This window comes from Peromyscus maniculatus, chromosome 11, assembly GCF_049852395.1.
Source record: "Peromyscus maniculatus bairdii isolate BWxNUB_F1_BW_parent chromosome 11, HU_Pman_BW_mat_3.1, whole genome shotgun sequence".
Taxonomy (NCBI): domain Eukaryota; kingdom Metazoa; phylum Chordata; class Mammalia; order Rodentia; family Cricetidae; genus Peromyscus; species Peromyscus maniculatus.
The window spans coordinates 82,584,825-82,605,296 of record NC_134862.1 but is presented as its reverse complement, the minus strand read 5'-3'; the positions used below and the strand labels follow the sequence as shown (position 1 = coordinate 82,605,296).

The window sequence follows — 20,472 nt, the reverse complement described above, 5'->3', positions numbered from 1 at the left end:
AGAACAGCAAACACTAGGGACTTGGGACCCTTGAGTGTAGCAAGCACACTGTCTTTCTCATCCATCTTCTATATAGCCTTGGAGATAACAGCTGCATTCCTTACAACGTTTCTTGGTCTGTAAGAGGGTTTGTGGGTCTGTCTTTCAACATGGGTTCTTACTAGCTAAAAGCTGAGAAGATAAGAGTCTCGAAAAGACTGAGAAGAAGGGGTATTGAAGGGTAACTGGGGGTAAGGGGCCCAGGAGAGAACACCAAGTTACTTTGCAGGACGCTTCCTTGCTTTAGTGTTTGGGATGGATGATGTCTTTGAGGAAGGCTTGAGAGAGATTGAGTCCCGTGGCCTCCTTGGGTCTGCTTTGCAAAGGAGGTTACCTGGAGCCACAAATTGTTGCTGGACAGATAAGTAGAGGATCTTGAGGAAGAGGAACTAAGGAAGTTAACTCTTAGGAGAATGGCTTGAGTAAGGAGGTACCCTGGGGAGGTATCCTTGGTCACAGTGCTGATGGGGTGTCCTAGCTTTGGGGATCCCGGTTGCCTAAGGAGAAGGCGGGGCCGGAGGATCTCAGGCTAGTGGGCACGCCCTTGCCCAGGCCTGCAGTGGACGCTCTCGCCAGCTGGCCCACCGCCCTGCCCACCTCCCCTCTCTCCACCCCAAGCCTAAGAGGGGTGCGCGTGGGGTCCTACTGCTGAGCCAGCTCCCTCCCTTTGCTCCACACCCGAGTGGTGCTGGAGGAGCTCCCGGGGGAGAAGATGGAAGGCACCACAAAAGCGCGGAGGGGGTGTGGGAGGTGGGGGGGAGTAGGGAATGCGGCATCCAGGCCCCCCCGCCACCAGCCCAGCCCCCCGTCACCCCCCCTCCACCTCCAACCGAATGGTTTGCTCCGAGCGCCCTATTTAATCCCGGCGACTGCAGCAGCGCCGGCTCCCTCCCGGTACCCGCCTCGGCCCCGGGCTTCTTGGAAGCCGTTCCGGGGGCGCCCTTTTGGACAACGACGCCGTCAACCTAGTGTCCCCAGCCCCAGTCCCCGGAGATCCAGGCTCGCCAGCGCCCAGCCGGGGAGGTGGCCAGGAAGCGCGATGGGGGCCCCTTCCGCCCTGCCCCTGCTCCTGCTTCTCGCCTGCTCCTGGGCACCCGGCGGGGCCAATCTTTCCCAGGACGGTGAGTGAGGGAGGGGGCGGCGCCAGGGGAGGTGACCAGTGCCCCGAGGTGGGGGTTCAGATTGGGAGTCGGGCGCAGGGAGCCTGTTGGCTTTGTTTGGAAGCGAGGGTTCAAGTCGCCAGCCTCTTGGAATACCCTTGTGTCTGTCTCCGAGCATCGCTGTCTCTGAGGACCGTGGGGTGTGCCGGCGTGTGCACCCTCCTATGTACACGGCCGACTGTGTGTGTCTGTGTGTGCAGCAGGGGTCTGGATCTCGGGGGGTTGCTGTCTATTTTGAGCAGCCGGGGTCTGGATGTGTTGATGTCCGTGTGTGTCTGGGTGTGCGCGTCTATGTTGGTGTCTGGTGCTGCGTTTCTGTGTCAGAGTCTGTGTGTATGTCTGTGTCAGTGTGTGTTGGGGGCGGAGTGAGATTTGTCGCTGTTTCAGTCAGGGCGTGTGTTGGGTGTTTGTGTATGTATGTCTGTAGGGGTTGGGTGGCCAGAACGATCCCCCAAACTGCTGTATGCAAACATTTCTGCTCCCCCGCGCGTCCCCCACCCGCCGCGGAGCTCTGAGTGGGCAGGGAAGGGGGCCTGGGTGAGGCTGTCGAGGGGGGCGTGGGCAAAGGAGAGGGGGCTTCTCCTTGAAGCAAAACAACAACACTGGGCGGAGGGGCCCCCAGTTTGGCTCTAGTCCTGGTGGTGGCAAATCTGGGAAAGGAAACCTATACTTGGGTGCGGGGCAGCAAAAGGAGAGAGCAAGATATTTGGGGAGAAGGATCGATGGAAGCCCAAAGCTTTCCTGGGCTGAACATCAATTTCTCCAAATTTAGGGTGGGGTAACATATTCGCTTCTTTGCCCCAGTCTGTAACTGAACCCTTTTTGGGTTTATAAAGGTAAAGAGGTGAAGGAAGGGAGTTGGGGGTGAAGAAAGGAGGCGGGGCCAAGGGAGAGGGGACTTGGGGAAGAGCCTCTCCCGCCCCAGGCCAGGCTATGTAGGTCAGCGCTGTGGGGGCACCTCAGCCTTCTTAAAGGCTGCTGGTGGTTAATGGGGTGGCTTGAAGAACTGTGTAGAGACGAGAAGAAGGGCGCCCCAGCTCGGAGCCTCAGGTCCCCGGAGGAGGGAGTACTGGCCATGGAGGGACTAAAGGAATGCATCTTCCTCCTCTCTTCCTCGGCCTGTCAGAGGTGGGCTGGGTGGGGGAAGGGGAAGGGAACGGGAACCGGACCTCTGCGGAGCAAGGGGAAGTAGGGAGAGGAGAGGGAGGGTGGTGGCTATGCCCGGCCAGATGCCAACGAAAAAAACAGAAAGAACCGCAGGGGAGGAGAAAGGGAGGTGGTTCCTGGGCGATGGACCCAGTGGCCAGCAGGGATGGGCACAGGGCGGGGCGGGGTGGAGAGGGGAGGGGTTGGAACTGGGGAGGATGATGTAGAGAATTTCATCTCAGGGAAGCCGGCTGGGAGCCAGGGTGCTGGAGGAATAATAGCTCCACCTTGCCTGACCTCCTCCCCCTATCCTGTCTCCATCCTGGTAAAGGAGTTTCCCCTGGTGTGGGGACCCTGGGGATCCCCTCTCTAGAGTTGGTTGACTGACTCCTTCCACTTTGTACTCCCCAAACTCCCCGAAGGGAGTTCCTACTGTCACCACAGAGATGGCAGTCTCTTCTCTTGTACATGGAATCCCCGTCCCCCGAGGACTGCACTGGTGACCCTACTCACAGAGGAGATGAGCAGTCCTGGGGCACAGTGGGTTTAGTTGTAAGGGGGAAAAAAAAAGACACTGGGTGTTTGTGCCTCAGTAATGAGTCTCCTATAAGGCCTTAACTTTCAGTGAAGCCCCTGGCTTCTCCATACTCACAGCGGGATCAAAGAGGCAAGTCCCCAAACTACAGTCCCTTAGCAATGGGAGCTAAGAGTGCCAGCCTAAGCTGAAAAGAGGAAAAGATCATGTCAGTAAGCTTCAGGTCTTCCTCCTCTAGAACATAAATGGCAGAGACTGGAGTAAGCCTGTTCTGTGACCACATCTTCCTTCACCCAGTGCATGATGGCTCTTTCTTGGTCTTCAACTTGGGAGCCTAGCCCCTAACTGGTCTTCAAGTCCAGAGACAGAGAGTTGTTCTATTCTCAGCTCAGAGCAAAGAGGGAAAAGTAGTAACTTCTGTATGAGGAATTGAAGAGAATGGGTCAGGAGAAGGGAGAGAGAGAGTTAGGATACCCTTTTCAAAGAAAAATCCAATCAAGCCTCCTGAACATCTCTGTAGAGTGCAATACTTGCACTGATATCTGAAACATAGCCACCAGGTATCCTCTATTAAATTAATTCTGTACCTTGAATTCTGAATCTAAGAAGTGAGCCCCCCCGGTGATGGAAAATAAGTGCATAATTATACACTCATGGATGCCAGTCCTGAAGGCCATTCTGATTAGCATCATGAAGGTGTGTCTAGCACCCCTGAGTTCGCTTGGGGCTCCTGAGCAGGGTACTAGGTAATACTTAACTTAACCTGTCATGTTTGATTCAGACTAGGAGAGATGAAGTATGAAGACTTCAGAATAAAATAATACAGCACACTGAAGGTTAGATGGTCAAGGGTGCTATGACTGGGAGGCTAATTCCACTGAGAATAAGAAAAACAAACTTCATGTGCTATTGAGGTATAAAGCTCCCTTGGGCACAGGATTAATATTTAAGACTCATAAAGATGAGCAGGATTGAGAAGCCGAAATAAGGCAGGGCCAGCAAATGCTATCTGAACCTGGCCATTAGTGCTGTGGCCACAAGCTCAGGAATTTGCCACCTGCCCGCCCTTCTGGTCTTTCTCCACTAGTACTGGCAGACGTTGGCAGCTACAGTTTGAGAAACACAAGGCCTGTGAACTTAAGGCACCCTGTGGTCATGTCTCTGGTGAGCAGTTTGACATTCAATATTGTGACCAGCCTTCTTACAGTTCTTTATTCCCCGGTTATTTTCAGTACAGTGATTTAACCCAGCGGATAGACAACCCTGCTTTGCTTCAGCCCAGGTTACAGAAACTTAACCTTTAACTGTCCCCCACACACATTTTTTTTTTCCTTCCCAATGACCTTCTGTCCACTGCCATGCATTCTGCAGCCCCCTGGCCAGATGCCCAGTGTGGAGATCATGCCCAATGTGCCGGAGAAGCCCAACATTCTCTGTAGTGCTGCCCACGGATCTGCTTGGCAGATCTGCTCCATTGAGTTTCTGTTCCTTGTTATAGCTGTAAGAGTTCTGTCTGTTTTTATTTCTGTTCTCTTCTTGGTTCCAGCTAGAACTCTTGGGAAGGACACACTCTCCCTTAAGATTTGTACATCATCTGACACAAGGAAGCGGAGGCCATCAGAGAGACACTAAAATGACATAGTTAATTCACTGAATATTCGGTTTGTCTAATGTAGGATGCCGAATGGCTACCCAGAAATTATGACCAGACACTTTATCCTAAGTTTGGCCAAGGCCTAGGTGGCACTGTTGGTTTTGATAGTTTTCTCTGGGACCCTGATTTCTCACTCATTAAGAAAAACAGGCCACAGGAGAATTACTGACATTAAGATCTGTCACCTCTGCCCCATTCTTGGCTTCTCTGTGTTCTTTAAGCTACACCTGGCTTTTGCTACAGTCCAAAATTCCCTGCCCTCCACTGAAAGTCAGCTGGACCATCAGAGCACGCTCAGGCCTCCTCTCTTCTCTCTTCCAACTGAGGAAAGAAGACCTGGTCCAATTTCAACATTGACATGTTGGAGATATTCAGCATCCACTTGAAGTGGGTGACTCATAGTTCTGCAGCCATAAAATTCCACAGATGGCATCTTTTGGGTGTTCTGGTCATTTTGAAATAGCAGACGGGACATGATGCCATTGCTCTGTAAATCCTTAGATTGGTCTTAGGCATTTCTGGCTGCTGCTCACTGTACTTTTTTTTTTTAATCTAATATGTAGAATGGTGTTTAAAGCTGCTTTTTCTTAAGTCATGTGGTAGGGAAAGAATCTCACAGTTGTCAGAGAAAAGAAAACCCTTGGGGCTGTGCCTAGTCACATCCTTCACTGTTTCCTACTCTGGTGGAGCTGCCTACTGGCTCCACAATCTTTTTTTTTTATCTGAGTCTCAGTAAAGAAACGTCATCTAAGGATGGCAGTCTAGGCTCCTGATTCTCCTGGAAGCAGTCAGCTTTTTGCTGAATGAAAAATCCAGAGTATTAGAAAATTGGAGTAATTATATCTTCTTTTTTTGTTTTTTTTTTTTCTCTGTAGTTTTGGGGATTTAACCTGTAGACTCGTGAATTCCAGACAAGCTCTCCACCACTAATCTCTACTCAGGCCAAGATCTTCTTTTATTTTTAGTGTTAGAGTCTAGTGCTTCCTGTTTAACCATTGGCTATGGGCCAATATACTGGAACATTTTGCTTCCTGTATGGGGTCGTGTCCTAGATGTCCATCCATAGACTGTGAGAATAGCAATCCCCATAGGGATGCATATAAGACAGAGGGAGGGAAGGAGGGAGGGAGGGAGAGAGAGAGAGAGAGAGAGAGAGAGAGAGAGAGAGAGAGAGAGAGAGAGAGAGAAGTCTGGCAAGCCACTAGGGAAAGTTTCAAGTCTCTAAGAACACAGTCAAATTAAGGATAAATACTCTATATCATTATAAAATGGAGAAGATTGTGTCTCCAGGGCAAAGACCCATCTCTGCTGCCAGGATCAGCAGTAGGGATGGTTCTCTATAAGGTCAGAAGCAGATGGTGCTCAGGCTCTTACATCTATGCAAACAAAATCCCAACCCAGCACTGTTGTACATGACAAGGAGATCCATTCATTCTGATTCTGAAAAAAAAGAAAGAAAAAAAAAAAAAAAAACCTCTCAGGAGTAGACCCCACACAACTATTGAGATACTTTTCCACACATAGTGGCTCATTAAAGCTACATACTCATCATTGAACCAGCAAGTATTACAAACTCACTTATTAATTCACCAAAATTTCCCTAAGTATAAAGCCAGTGACTAATTTCTCAAGTAAAACAGAGGGCTTTAAGCCCTGGTGACACCATTATCATTTTGTTTTGTTTTTTGAGACAGGATTTCTCTGTGTAACGGCTCTGGCTGGCCTGGGACTTACTTGGTAGCCCAGGCTGGCCTGGAACTTACGGCGATTCCCCCTGCCTCTGCCTCCGGAGTACTGGGATTAAAGGCGTGAGCCACCACTGCCCAGCAGGCACCACTCATCTTAAAAGGCCTGGTCCCATGTCTCTTCTCCTTGTATCACCAAATATTAACTACTTAGAGAAAATTGGAGATAATCAAAACATCTGGGTATGCCATATAACCTATCTGATAGTTACACACATTTTGGCTTTCTTGTATCCTAGTGTTTATGGAGGTCATGGGTCACAGGAACTGTATGTTATTTCCTTCATTAGACAACAGTCCTAACTATATTTTTTAATAACTTGTAGCAAATTAAAACCTCTTCACCATCACTAACACTAATTTTGCTAATGATCAAAAACTAAGTCTGCTGGTGGTCCTCTCAATCCTGGGTGCATGCAGCAAACTCGAACGAAGTCTGTTAGGAAAAAAAAGAAAGATAGATGTAGCATGATCCTAACAGAAATCGGGTGTTAAGTTCTGTGGGCACTACAGCCTTAACTTGTGATGCCAAGTCCCAAGTGCTCTTTCAAATAAACTACCTGTGCTTTGAGCTCTCCATGGTGCTGGCCCCTCATGGTGACACTCCAGGCACTTCTTGTTGCTCTCCATGGTCCTGCTCTACCTTTCGCTTTATGATCTCTGCTCTGGCAGTGCAGTCCTCAGAACTGGATGAACTTTCCCTCCCCCTGTCAGAAACACATATGGCCCTGGTATTTAAAGGGGAGTCCAAACCATGTTACAGAGATATGGTGAGTCCTCATGACTAATCATCTCTCGGAAGGAGACAGAAAAGTAATTCTCAGGTTATAGATGTTCAGGAAACTGGGGTCTACAGTGTCCTCAGATGGCCTTGAAATAACTGTGTGTTTTCCTGTAGCTGGAACTACAGTTTAAAGCAGAACTACAGATGTTGAGCTTTAGGTTGAGATGGCATTGCCCCTGTACAATAATCATGTATACTGCACAGATGTGGAGTGTAGAATGAGTCCTCCTCAGTCATAAGCATGCAGTCCTCAGTGGCACCCTGAATCTGATGCCAGCTCTACCTGTCCCGCTATAATGCCTGCTTTCCTTCTGTCCTCAGCAATGCAAACACGACATGTAATAACGTTTGAAACTAGGTAACAGAGAACCCTAACATATGTGAGGCATAGAAACTAAATATCAGAACCCTGAGTCATTTATTCCACTTTCATAGCCATCTTTTATGGAGAAAAATCGCCTTAAACATAAATATCCCATCCTGCGTTCATGTCCTTTGCCAAATCTCAGTTGCTGCATCTTTAAGATGGACTCTCCTACACATCTGCCAATAATCTGATGACATCAAGTGCCACCCACCTAGCCAGCCTGTTCATCATATTACATCAGATCAGGGCAAGCTCCTCTTCCCCTGAGGCTAAACTGTCCCATGTCAGTTTCTACACGAATGACCTAGAGAGGTGTCTAGGAAACAGGATACCCAAATGAATTTCCAGGGTGTCTCCTTCATTTCCTCACTTGAAGCAAGAAGACGCTTCATTCATCAAGGGCAGATAATGTAAGTGATTTATCTCTATGATCCAGCCTTCTGGAAGATAGGGCTGGGGTTACAGCAACAGCTGGAGTGTCTTGCTTCCACTCATTTCCCTGAGCACCCTGCTCTAGTGAAGAGCAGACCTGTTTCAAGAAGGATTCAAATGCAGAGATTCTAAGATTTTTCAGTATGCCCTTCATCCCTGTGTGAAATCTTACATCTGGGAAGGTGTCCAGGAGAAATATATATACATATTAGCCTGCATTTGCTAAAGACTTATGTTACTCTTCCCCAGCTAGACTTGTACTAATTGTATATTGATTGCTAATTATAAACACCTTTAGCTCATTTACTTCTAGCTCAGGGTCAAGAAGGTCAGGAGTATCACCTTGCCCTGGGTAAAAGAAAATGTGATGGAAGCCTGTGTCCCAGCCATTCATCTATAAGTTGACCACTACCTGTCTCTCTTCCTTGTCTTCAAAATTGTCTCAAACATTATAAGATGCAAGTTGGAAGGGGCACATATACTATGTTCTTTGGAAAAATGTCCAAATAAAGTAGCATGAAGAGCTAGCACTTTAAATATCAGGTGACATTCAGAATAGGCAGCACCTTGTTCCATGTGTTTGTTTGTTTAGTTTACCTTCTATGTCTTGGCCCTTTGCTTTCCCCCAGAGCTTCACCCAGGTTAGGAAGCTCCTAAATATGAATTTGTTTATGGAGCCTCTGATTTAAAATTTCATACCCTCTAGAAACGCAGGACAACTCTGAGTGCATCAGTGACAGGTAATGTGGAACTTACCATCATGTCCATCCTCTAAAGAACCTGAGGCCAAGTTCTTCCATTATAAAATGAAGGGCCAGTTTTGCCATCTGCTCCTAACCATTTGTCACTCAACAAATGTAAAATTACAGTGGGACAGTGGCACTCGCTACTTCTTATACTTCCTAATAATGACATGTTTCCAAAGAACATAGTATATGTGCCCCCTCCAACTTGCATCTTATAATCTCACACAAATATAAAACCCAGCACCACTAAGCCCTGAGCCTTCCATGTTTTCATTTATCCTCAACTGCTGTTAATGCCAAGTCTTTTCTGGTTTCCAAGCCCTGGAGTCCAATGTCAGTGACAGATGGACTAAGCCTCAGCCCTGGGGAGGAGAGGATTCTGGTCCTTTCCTGGGGAGTTTGAGCAGAAGAAAGAGACTAAATTCTGCTTTGGGGGGAAGCTCTGAGGTTAAGCCATATGGTTTTCTGGAAGTAAGGGGTTCTGATTAATATGAGCATGTGAAAGGGGCTCTGTATCTGGGTCATAATAAAAGCTGTGTGTCTGTGACAGAAAATAAAAATAAAAACAGGCATATGAATAATGAGAATCATAGTGTGTTGAAGGACACATGCTGAAGGAGAGAAAAAGGATGACCGAGGTGGAAAATGCAAGCATCTTAGGGAGCAAAGAGGAGACATAACCACATCAAAGCTGAGACACGCAAGGGAGGTTTAAAAAGAGGGAAGGAGGGACCTTTCTGTCAAAACAACATTATTTGCCATTTTGGAGACTGTGAGATTTGTAGACTTGGAAGAATGTGTCTGTCTCATAGAAGAGTTAAACTCCCAGAAAAGCACAAAGTAAGGCTAGCATGTACAATGAGGCACTCTTAAAAATACAGATTTTTCTTTTTCAAGTGATAAGAATGAAGGGGAGAGAGAGACTAAGTCTCATTTAGGCTTAGGGGAATCAGGGAAACTAGAGTAGTGTGAGTGGGTGTGTAGAGCGGAACACATTTTTCTTCATGTAACACTCCTAACCATTGCCCTGAACCTGTCATTCACACCCTGCCTCTGATCATCCAGTGAAGGGAAACAGTAAAAACAAGTCAGGAATATCAGAACCAGCAGAGATAAATGCTTTCTTGCCTGCCTCATAACAAATTAAGCTTTTCCACAGCATTGTTATCCTTCTGCACCAAGCCATCACCCTGAAAGATCTAAAGCACCACCCAAACAGCAATGGATGGGCTGGAACCCTGCAAGAAAGGGAATTTGCATGTGCAAGCAGACAGGTCAGGTTATCCAGGCAACCAGATAGGAATGGAAGGATGGAAGAAACATGTTGGAAGCCGGACTTGAGAGATCTCTCACCCTCAGGAAATCTGTTCTTTGCATACTCAGACTCAATTCGTATCTCCCTATACCCTTCCAAGGCACTAAATGAGTTCCATGTTCAGTTCTGTTATGTTTCCTTTCCCAAATGCTTTCCTACTTCTTTTTTTCTAGTTTATTTATTTGTATTTTATGTACATTGGTGTTTTGCCAGCATGTATGTCTGTGTAAGGGTGTTGGATCCCCTAGAACAGAAGTTATAGACAGTTAGTTGTGAGCTGCCAGGTGGGTGCTGGGAATTGAACTCAGTCCTCTGGAAGAGCCCAAATGCTTTCCTGAAGTATGGGGGGGGGTGCATATTTGCCACCGTTCTATCCTGTGCATGTGTGTGTGTAAGAAATAACAAATTTTAGGAAGGGTATAAAATTCTCCTGCTCAGGTTAAGGGGGCACCCAGAACTTTAGGGAAAAAAAAAAACAGGCTCTTGGCTATTGTACCAGAATACACAGCCCACATCCAACCTGCCCTGATTTCTGAAGAATGTGACCACTGTGGCAAGGCATGAGGAGATGAGGAAACAGACCCTGACAGACGCTGTCATCATCTCAGGTACCATCCTGTACCTCCACAGAACCTGTTCTCCAGCGTTCTCGGCGATGCATTCCAGTGCTCTGCTCCCTCCCTCCTTCACAGCCTCTTGCTGCAGAAGGCTAGCTGTTTAGAATCCACACTTCCAGAGTAAAAGGGCTATGAACAAAGAGCTGTTTAGGATCCCATGCCCCTCCTTTTTGACTCCCAACTGCATTTGTCCTTGTTACAACTCAATATTGGCTACAGAGGGGCTTGTTTTGGTTGGGGGCCAGCCCAGGGCTCCCTCTCAGCACTAATGCACCAAGAACACTGACTCAGTAGCAAATCAAAGCAACAGCTGTCCCCACCTCCTTCACTGCCACCCACTTCCCAGTCTCTGCTCCTCAGAATCTTAACTAAGTCTGTGAGCATCCGCCCCCCCACCCAGCCTACCACAAGCCCACTTCTGCCTCCAGATTTTTTTCTTTCTCGCTCAAGAATAGGACATGCTCCTCTGCTTTTTCCTCCCATCTCGTCTAACCCCTCTCTCTTCCACTTCATACTCAAGTACATGTTCCCATAGCTGTGCGAGGTGCATGCTCCAGCAGGTAGATTCAGAGGCACACACATACATACATGCATGAGCGCACGCGTGTGCACACACACACACACACATACACACACTATGCACACAGTCTTATTCTCATGACCACTCTTTTTAGCTCCTAAGAACACAGCAGTGGCTTCTGCCCTTCAAATTCCTCTTTTGTGGGAACTCAAGTGTGAAGCTGTATCAGATGAGACTTCTTTGTCTCACCTCAACTTCTCCAACCTGTCTAATGTTAGACTTGCTTCCCCTGAGCTTTGGGGTCTATCCCATATGTGGGATAAGAAGGAGAATGGATAGCACCAGATAGAAAAATCACACTCAGTGGCAAGTGAACCTCTGAATTAGCTATTCCACAAGGACTCTTATGATGTGATAATAAGTACAAAAGACCAGAGTTATAACCACAGCTCCCACTAACTGCCTGTGGGACTGCTTCAAATTCTTACACTTCTCAGGATTTCAGTTCCTTATTGTTAAAATGGGCAGCTGGACTTGGCGATGTGGTTCAGCAGTTTGTAAACATACATGCTCACATGCACACATACACTACACAGCAGTATTGGACGGACTGCTACTTAGGATTATGTCAGCTCTGAAAGGCTATACTTCTGAAAGCTATGGAGGAAAAACCATGTTGGGTGAATTAATTATAACAGAAAAAGGAGAAAAATAATTGCACTCTGGTGCAAGAAAGGCGTTCTTCCCATTCTGTCTGAGAGTCAACGATTTTAGGAGTAACCAGCTCTGGCCATTAGGGGTCAGTAGAAAATACTGATGGAATATGGAATCTGGCTATAGAGCTTAAGAAAGGAGCACGCCTGCACACAGGCACACACACCTTCATGACATCTTAAAATTTGATAGTTTTTTAACATTTCCATATGAAAAACATTTTTGAATGGCTGTATTTTTGTTTACTTTTAATTTTTAGTGAGAAAGGAGTATTAACACCAAAATAAATTTTTCATTTTAATCCCATCCTCACACCTACTCTAGACAAACCAACTATCCTCAGGATGCTTCTCCCCATTTAGCCTGGAAAACTTTTTGTTTTCAAACGGTTGAGGATGGAACCCAAAATTGTCCATGAAATGCATTTTAAAACCTGATGGAATGTAGACTGAGTAGCTCCTAACCTGACTCTCAGGATCTTCTAATAGTGTGAACATGGCACACTCCTCAACTCTTGAGTCTCTGGTCCAGGCTTTATACCAAACTAAGGGGTTAGTTAGCAAGACAGGAAGCTCCTGGGGGGAGGGAGGAGTGGAAATCTACCCTTCCCCCTGTCTGTTTCCACTCACTCTCCTGTGCCTCTTAGGAGAATCAAATCAAGCAGGGAGAGAGTAATGACTTTGGCCCCAAGAGGTTGCTTGACGAACAAGGCTCCAGAAGGGGGAAAAAAAACCAGACAGCAACAGAGATACTAGAGGGAGGACCAAGAAGGAGCAAAGTCTCCTCTCAGCAACCCAGTGACAAAGAGATCAGCAGGGGGGGCAGGGAGGCTAAGATCGGAGGGCAGCAGCTGAGGCATGACTGAGCTACAAGGTTCTGAAGTGAATATGAGCTAAAGAGCCCCTGAGTTATGGAAGGGGCAGGGGGAATGTCCGTAAGGACTTCCTGGTCTCTCTGCAGTACAAAAATCTCATCCCAAAGGAAAAAGAAAGAAACAGGTCTGAAAAGACAGGGGTGCCTAGAAATCAGAATGACCTCCACCTTCTAGGGCCCCGCCTCCCTCTGACTGTACTGTAAGGTCCAGGTGTTCGTGAACGGGGATCTAAAGAAAATAGGCCGGGTGAGAGAGGAATGCTGAGCAGGAAGAGACTACAGCCGTAGTTGTCAAAGTTCTAGTGTAGAAACTGAGGGACGATTTTGGTAAATGTGGCACCGTCGTGGCTGCCAAAGACCAACTGTAGGAAGTGGAGTGTAAAGAGAGTCCTTTGTGATGTCAGTGACTCCTCCAAATCTTGGAGTTATCTTCTAAGTCAGGATTCAGATGGAACTGGTCCAGTTTCCTCCAAATGCACATTCAAACATTTACTCTTAAAGAAAAATGTGGCTCTGAGGATTAAAAAAAAAAAAAAACCCTCCAGGGGCCAAATTTCAAGCCTAATTTTGCTATGACTGTTCTCTGCTCTCTGTGACCCGCATATGCATAGCAATTTACTAAGCAGCTGAATTGGGTGAGATTGTCAGGTCTGGGAGCCTAGCAATGAGACTCCTAATGGTGGATACTCCATTTGAAAAGAGAGTCAGTATTCTGGGCCACAGCCCCCAGTATGTTTTTTTGCTTGGAGATAACACTTCTCCACCCACCTGTCAGGGTAGTCGTGAGGAATAACAAGTAGGCTGGGCTGAACATTATTTTTAACTCTGGAGTTAGAGAAATGCTGAGTCATCACCATCATCATCACCATCACCATCATCATCAACTCCTACTCAGGGAGCTGTTTTTCTCTAGAGTCAGGGAAGTGGGGCCCCCGGACACAAGCACCAGGGAGGCCAGAGGCACTCATGCAGCCCAGAGCTCGTCCCCCTGTTCCACCAGCCCAAATGCGCACCTATGACACTGTTAATAGTTCTGCCAATACATCCTAGATTCCCAGAGCAAACAAGGCAGGGAGATACATAAACCAAACAGTCAAGGGTGATGCTGCCATACTCTCATAGCCTTCCCTACCAGTCACTTAAATTGCAGGCATAATACATTCTTATTCATTTGAGTAACTCACTTATTTATTCAATAAATATTTATTGAGCCCTTACTATGTGTGAGGTCCTGTGCTTGCAGTGAAAAACTGAGTCATTGGTGCCAATGTATGCTTTGAAGAGACACATTATTAAGTCTGCAGTCCCTGCCTCTGCTATTCCCAGTATGAACAATCAGAAGGAAACCAGTAGAGAGGAAAGGATTACTTTGTCCTTTAAAATGCTGAGAACTCTAAGGCTATCAGAATTTAACCCATGGGTAAAGAAAACAAGAACTAAGAAACACTCAAAGGGATTGAGAGCCAATGAGATAACCTTTTCATTTTAACCCTAGGTGCTAGAATGTGATGGAAACATGAAGAGATTTTTGTCAAAAGTTTTAAATAAGCACATCTGTTGTTGGGTTAACCAAAGAGTCCCACACTGCAAAAACAATTGGGGCAGACAAAATAGATCCCGAAGTATGGCATGAAGGCACATTATAGAATCCAGCTGAAACATACTTCACTAGACGCCAATCACAGCACCACCATCACCATAAGCATCCACTGTAGCCTGTTACTCTGAGTTTTATCATTCTTCAGGTGAGTGTCGTGAACACTGTCTAGGTAAGCCATCCCTAGCCAGAAATGTAACAAAGCCTTACCTCATCTATTCCCAACCCACCACCACACACACAAAACGCCTGCCTCTGCCTCCTGAGGCAGGCAGTAGAGTGGGAAGATGCAGAGAGCTTGGGCTTCATGACCAGGGAGGCCTGTGACTAAAGCTTGTTCCATGTTAGCCCTTACTAGATGCTTCCCATCATTCCCTAGTTGCCTGCAGTTATGCCTATGGTCCTCTTAACTTAAATCTTGAGATTAAAACTAGGTTGGGGTGGGGAGGTTTGTTGTTGTTGTTGTTGTTTTTAATATCAAGTCTTGTCTTGTAGATATCTAGATTTCCATGTGTAGGGAGCCCTATTTGGCCGACTTCTGCCTGTGCTTTCGGATTTGCTATATTCTCCGCACTCACAGATTCTTGAGCTCTGTTCTCACAACAGAAGATACTCAGCATCTGATTCATTTAATAAATAAATATTTATTAAGCACCTTCTAGGTGCAATATGCTATATTGGAGCCGGTATTGATACGGAGGTGAATCAGATGTCAGCTGTTCCTGTAGGATCTTTACGATTTGGGAAGAAGCAGCCCAACTTGCAATGCAGGGAAGAGGGCACTGCATCATGTGAGGAAGGCAAAGAAAGCAATGCTGCTCAGAGATACGGGGAAGAATTCCCATCCAGGCCACCGAGGAAGCATTCTTGAAAGAAAAGCTACACAAAGTAGGCTGAAAAGCTAGAGTTAAGACCTGTGAAGATGGGTGAACAGCATTAAAACTGAGTTATTAGAGAAAAGGGGATGGACCCAGGATGGCAAATGTTTTTAAATGGAGTTCTAAATAGCTCCTGTGTCTAGAATGTGGGATCAGTGAAATGGAGAAAAGACGAAGTTGACAGGTGGGTTGACATCAGGCTGTATAGGACCTTGAAGGCCAGGCTAACCAATCTGGGTATTATCTGCAGAAAATGTAAAGTCAGTGTGGATATAACTCAGTAAAGTACTTGCTATGGACTTAAATTCAGATTTCCATCACTCACGTAAAAAGCCTAGCATAGTGGCATGCATCTGGACACCTAGCACCAGTGGCTGGGGTGGCTGCACACACCTCTCTAGAAAAATCTGGTAAAGAGCAAGTAAGATGGTAAAGGAGCTTACCACCAAGACTGACAACCCAAGTTCAAATCCCAGAACCCCTATGGGGAATGAGGTAACTGACTCCTGCAGGTTCTCCTCCAGCTTCCACACAGACCCTGTGGCATGTATTCCCCCCAAGTAAATTTAATTTTTAAAACATAAGCTGGAGAATGAGTGAAAAAGACACACCATGTAAGCTTCTGACATCTACATGCACAGCTGCATGCATATGTAGGCATATAGTCATGAACCCACAAACCCACATACAACTCACACACACATTCACACACACACACACACACACACACACACACACACACACACACACACAGAGAGAGAGAGAGAGAGAGACAGAGACAGAGACAGAGACAGAGACAGAGACAGAGACAGAGACAGAGAGAATGAAATGGAAAGTCAGGGGTATGTGAGTAGATAACAATGTGACTAGTAAAACTGACGCTCCCCAACTCATATGATCAAGACTGGAGCTTTCCTCCATGGCTCTCCCCACGTAGGGAGGGTGTTCTTCACCAATGGCTCTGTGCCAACAGATCCTTCCAAGGTCCCTGAGTAGAATCCTTACTAACTCCACTTCAAAGTCCATATGTCCCCTTTAGAATACTCCTCGGCTTCTTCTCTTTCCTGTCCAAACATTTTGAGGGAAATCATGGTGATTTCATAAATGACTGGCACAATTTTAATCCAAAGATAGTTCAAGCTTTTCATAAAGCGGCTTATACAAATTTGTGCTACTTATCCATGCTCCTGATGATAGCGTTACAATCACTCACCTGCTCCCATAGGAATGGCCATTCAGAATGTATCACTAGAAGCCTACAATTTCATAAAATCAGGTAACTTTCAGACATATTAATGGAATTCCCAAGAGTAGAGATATAAGATCACAAGTACATTTCAGGATTAGGAGATATGTCATGCACACCCCCGATAGAAGGGGGAGCAATGCCCCAGCCACATCTTAAACTGTTTCCTAAAACACTACAAACCAAAGCAAATTCTCTGCAAACTCACAGAGGCAATAAATCATGCACATCCCAAACATGTCATTTATTGAAGGTTATTTGTTGCTTCCTGCCTCTGAACAGTTCAGCTGTGTTTAAACGATGTACATCACCATTTTACTTATTTATCCTATGCAGAAACAACAACAACAAAAGCAACAACAACAAAAAAAAAAACCCCGCAACATCCAGAAGTGGGAATGGGGAGATGACGGACAAGTGTGAGCAAGCAGAGAAGCCACTGAGGAAGACACAAACAAAGACACAGATGAAAGACGCAGGAGAGGGGAGACCAGACACAGGCTCTGCTTGGTTAGCAATGCAGACAGCCTGGTGCTGAAGTGGCAAATCACCAGACTAGTCGCATGCACCGAGAGCTCACTAGGGTGGAAGTGTTAAAGAAACGTAGGTGAAAATGATAATGTTAACCAGCCCTTAACCAGCTCGGAGTTTAGACACAGAGCCTGGTACCCAAACACATGACAGCGTGGTGTGGGCAAGTGCTCTGGAAAACAGGGGCTGTTCAAAGCGGAGAGCCCCACGAGGGGTAGAAACGGTTCTTGAGGGTTGTGCCCTCTGGGTTCCTTTAGGTGAGCCAAGGACCCCTCTTCCGATGTCAACTTTAAAAGTGATTATATCTGGCTGCCTACCGCTAGCAATTGTTTTGAGATTAAATGAAATCATGGGTGAAAATCCGCTCCGCAAACTAAAAGTCCCACACTGAAGTGTGACAAGGCTATTTCCTCGGTCCATTTGAGTAAAAGCCTGTTTAGTGGGTTTTAGATTGTGTGCTGGGTTACCAGTGCCCTATGAGGGAGCACAGACCCCTTACCCTGCTCCCCCCTGTCCCGCAAGCACCCCATGCCTTAGTACAACCAATCCTGTTTCCTCCTTGATGTTGACGCAGCACACTCCAAAACGTATACAATAACATGAAACACTCACCAATGTCCAGTGGTCTCTATCCTTGGTGTCCACACAAAGCATCCCCAGGACGAGAGCTCTGCACCCGGGGACTGCCTCTCTGCCTCAATTGAGAGCCCTGCCATCCTTTTTCTCTCATCCTTGCCTCTCCTCATCAATTCTTCTTTTGCCTCTCCACTCCTCTTTTCCTGTTTGAGATGTAGCTGGAACTCTCAACGCCACTCAGAGCTAAGTAAATTCGCAGATCTTCTGGGAGCCCCAGGTCAGGAGCAGTGGGAAAGAGAGGCTGTTGACACTGCAGCCAGCCAGCCCCAGCAGGTCTCTCTTGGAGCTTTATCTGATGCTAGGACTCTCACGTCCCGCCCCCCACTTTCCTCCCCCCATTCTCCCTTCCCCCTTTCTTCCTTCCTCTCCCTCATCCTCTTTCTCAGCTACCTCTTCTTCTCTCTAGCTTCTCCCCTCACCGACTTGCTTTCTTCTTCTTGTGATTCATCCTTTTTCTCCCTAGTCCTATCCCTTTTTTTCCTCCGGAAAAGTCCATATCCCACTTTTTTTTTTTTCCAGTTTTGACCCACCCACCTGCCCTCTCTTAGCCCCACCTCCACCTTCTTATCCTCCCCACCCCCACGCCGGACGGTGGCGCCTGGTGGGACCATTGATAAACTTCTCCCAGTACTGCTGCTGTCCCAGGAAGAGAAGCAGCTCCCGTGTCTGCTCAGCAGCTGATGATCTCACTGGATTTTCGCGATGTGATTGGCCACTCTAGGGCTCTGTGGCGGGAGATCTTGAAAAGGTGCTTAGCTGGTTTCTTTGTTCCTTTTGCTGTTTCCGTCTGGGTTGGAACTGTGAACCCCAGACGCTATTGTATTTCACCAGAGAGTAAAACAGCGATCTAGTCCTAAGAGAGGTGGTGCCTATTGCCGGGGTAACAAGGTTTGGTTGCGTCAGAGGCAGGTACGCACACACTGAGGCAGAGCCCTGGGAACCTAGTATGCAAACTTAGAATCTGAGCAGGGAATGTAAGACAGTGGAAAGCCGTAGTCCGACTTCTAGCTCCAACTTGGATCTTTCTTCAGTGAGGAGGGTGTCACACCTAAAGAGCATCGGATCTGAAACCAAGCATTCATTTCTAGTCTCTACTCAATTTGTATGACTTTGGGCAAGTCATTTCATTCTGCTTTCACTTGGCAAAACAGGAATGGTGATGCCACCACTTTTTATAGGTTAAGGGAAAGGATCAACTGTGAAAAATATGCTCTAATATGCTTAAGCCTGATGCCGTGTTAGTAGATAATGTGGTACAACAAAAAGAATCCTAGATAAGGAGTTTATAACGTTTTTGTTTTGTTTCAGTTTTCCATTTTTCAATAGTGAGCCCCTCTCAATCTTTTGGGGACGTCTTTGTCCTCACCTGTGAAGTGGGCAAACTGGGCTGAATGGTCTCCAAGTTCTCTTTGACGCTAACACTATGTGACTGACAGATGAAATTGTTATCATCCTCCTGTAAAGGGCCTAGCAGAAGGAGAGCCACCTCCTTTTGCAGACCTCTTGCTAATGTCTCACTTTCTCTTAGGTATGCTGGTGAAGCTACTTTCCCTAGGGGCCTAGCCCCTCCCACACCCCCACCATGGAAGTGTAGACACAAGCTATAGTAGTGTGCACAGGGTTCATCCTTGATGCAGGTTCTCTCCCCAGGCTACTGGCAGGAGCAGGATTTGGAGCTGGGAACTCTGGCTCCACTGGACGAGGCCCTCAGCTCCACAGTCTGGAGCAGCCCTGACATGCTGGCCAGTCAAGGTGAGAAACCAGGCCCTTCCTCTCAATGTTCATCCTCACATCATCTCCCACTCATGGTACACCACCCCATGTTCTCACTCCACTCATTACTGCACAGCTTTCTCCTTCCCATTCGACATTTAGTTCTTAGTTCTGCACCACCACCACCACATTGCCATGCACCAACTCCCTCCCTCACTCTGGTACAGAGACCTCTGTAACCCTACACCTCTTTCCAAAAATAAAGATGCCTTCAGAGGAGTGGATTACTCAAAACAAAGAGGTCTTGGAGAGGCATTGTCAAAGAGGAATTCTTCAAAGGAGACAAGGACAGAGGGATGAGGGGTTGGAAATTGATATATGTCTATTGCAAATGAAGGGCCTCAGGCACCTTCCATTGAGAAAATTTCACTTCCATATTTGCTCAGTGGCTACACAATAATCTCAAAGTCCAATCATAGCCTTGACTCTCCTTTCAGAGGATCACTTTAGGAAGAACTCCAGTGACAACAGCTCTGTGTTGGGGACAGAACCGAGTTACAGTGTTGAGAACTAGCGGGCTGATCTTGGGTGTCACTTCTCTTGGGTGTCACTTCGCCCCTATTGCCTCACTGCCTGTGCCTATGAGATGAGGGAATTGGATTCCTGGCCCCAGTGAGCTCCCTCACTTCCAGCTTTTACAATTCTAGGCAGTACTAACCATCAGGCTTCATACTCCAGTTTGGAAACTACCAGTCCTTAATGGTGTGTCTTGCTTGGCAAAAATTTCCAACATGCCTTTCCTCCTTAGGGCCTTCTCTCTGCTAAGATCACTCAGGGTGTCTTTTCAAGTCAGGTGACTAGAAAAGTAAGAAAGAAGCAGGCAGGTGGGGTCTGTGAGTCTGTGGCAAAGGGAGCAGCTGATTGTTTTTCTAGCGCCCTGTGGAGAATGTGCTAAGCATGTTTCCTGGTTTCCTATTGAGCCGTGGACATTGCTGGTTGAGGAATTCTGTGTCATCGAGCAGACTTTTGGATGTTCCTGAAGCAGAGAAGGGAGATGATTATTTCAGATTAGTTCTGAGGAGGTCACTGCTGTTGGGTCACTAAAAGAGATTCTGAAGATGAGAGAATCAATATTAGGAATCAGAATCCATGCTGTGGGAACTTAGCACAACATGTGGTGGGGGAAACAGATGTCGGTATTGGAGAGGTTCACAGCTAGGCCTG

The 20,472-nt window shown here is 46.8% G+C and overlaps 1 protein-coding gene across 2 annotated transcripts in view; it reads left to right on the top strand.

The window, feature by feature from the left end:
• Window positions 1-888: 888 nt before the first annotated feature.
• Window positions 889-20,472, top strand: part of Cadm3 (cell adhesion molecule 3) — a 33,204-nt gene continuing 13,620 nt past the window's right edge. Inside the window, exons 1-2 of one of the 2 annotated variants that reach the window (XM_006990553.4) lie at window positions 889-1,160; window positions 19,186-19,287. In XM_006990553.4, the coding sequence (XP_006990615.1) occupies window positions 1,079-1,160; window positions 19,186-19,287 (184 nt within the window). In that variant the 5' untranslated portion in view covers window positions 889-1,078. The remainder of the gene's footprint in view (window positions 1,161-19,185; window positions 19,288-20,472) is intronic. The other variant, XM_006990554.4, reaches the window with a different exon arrangement.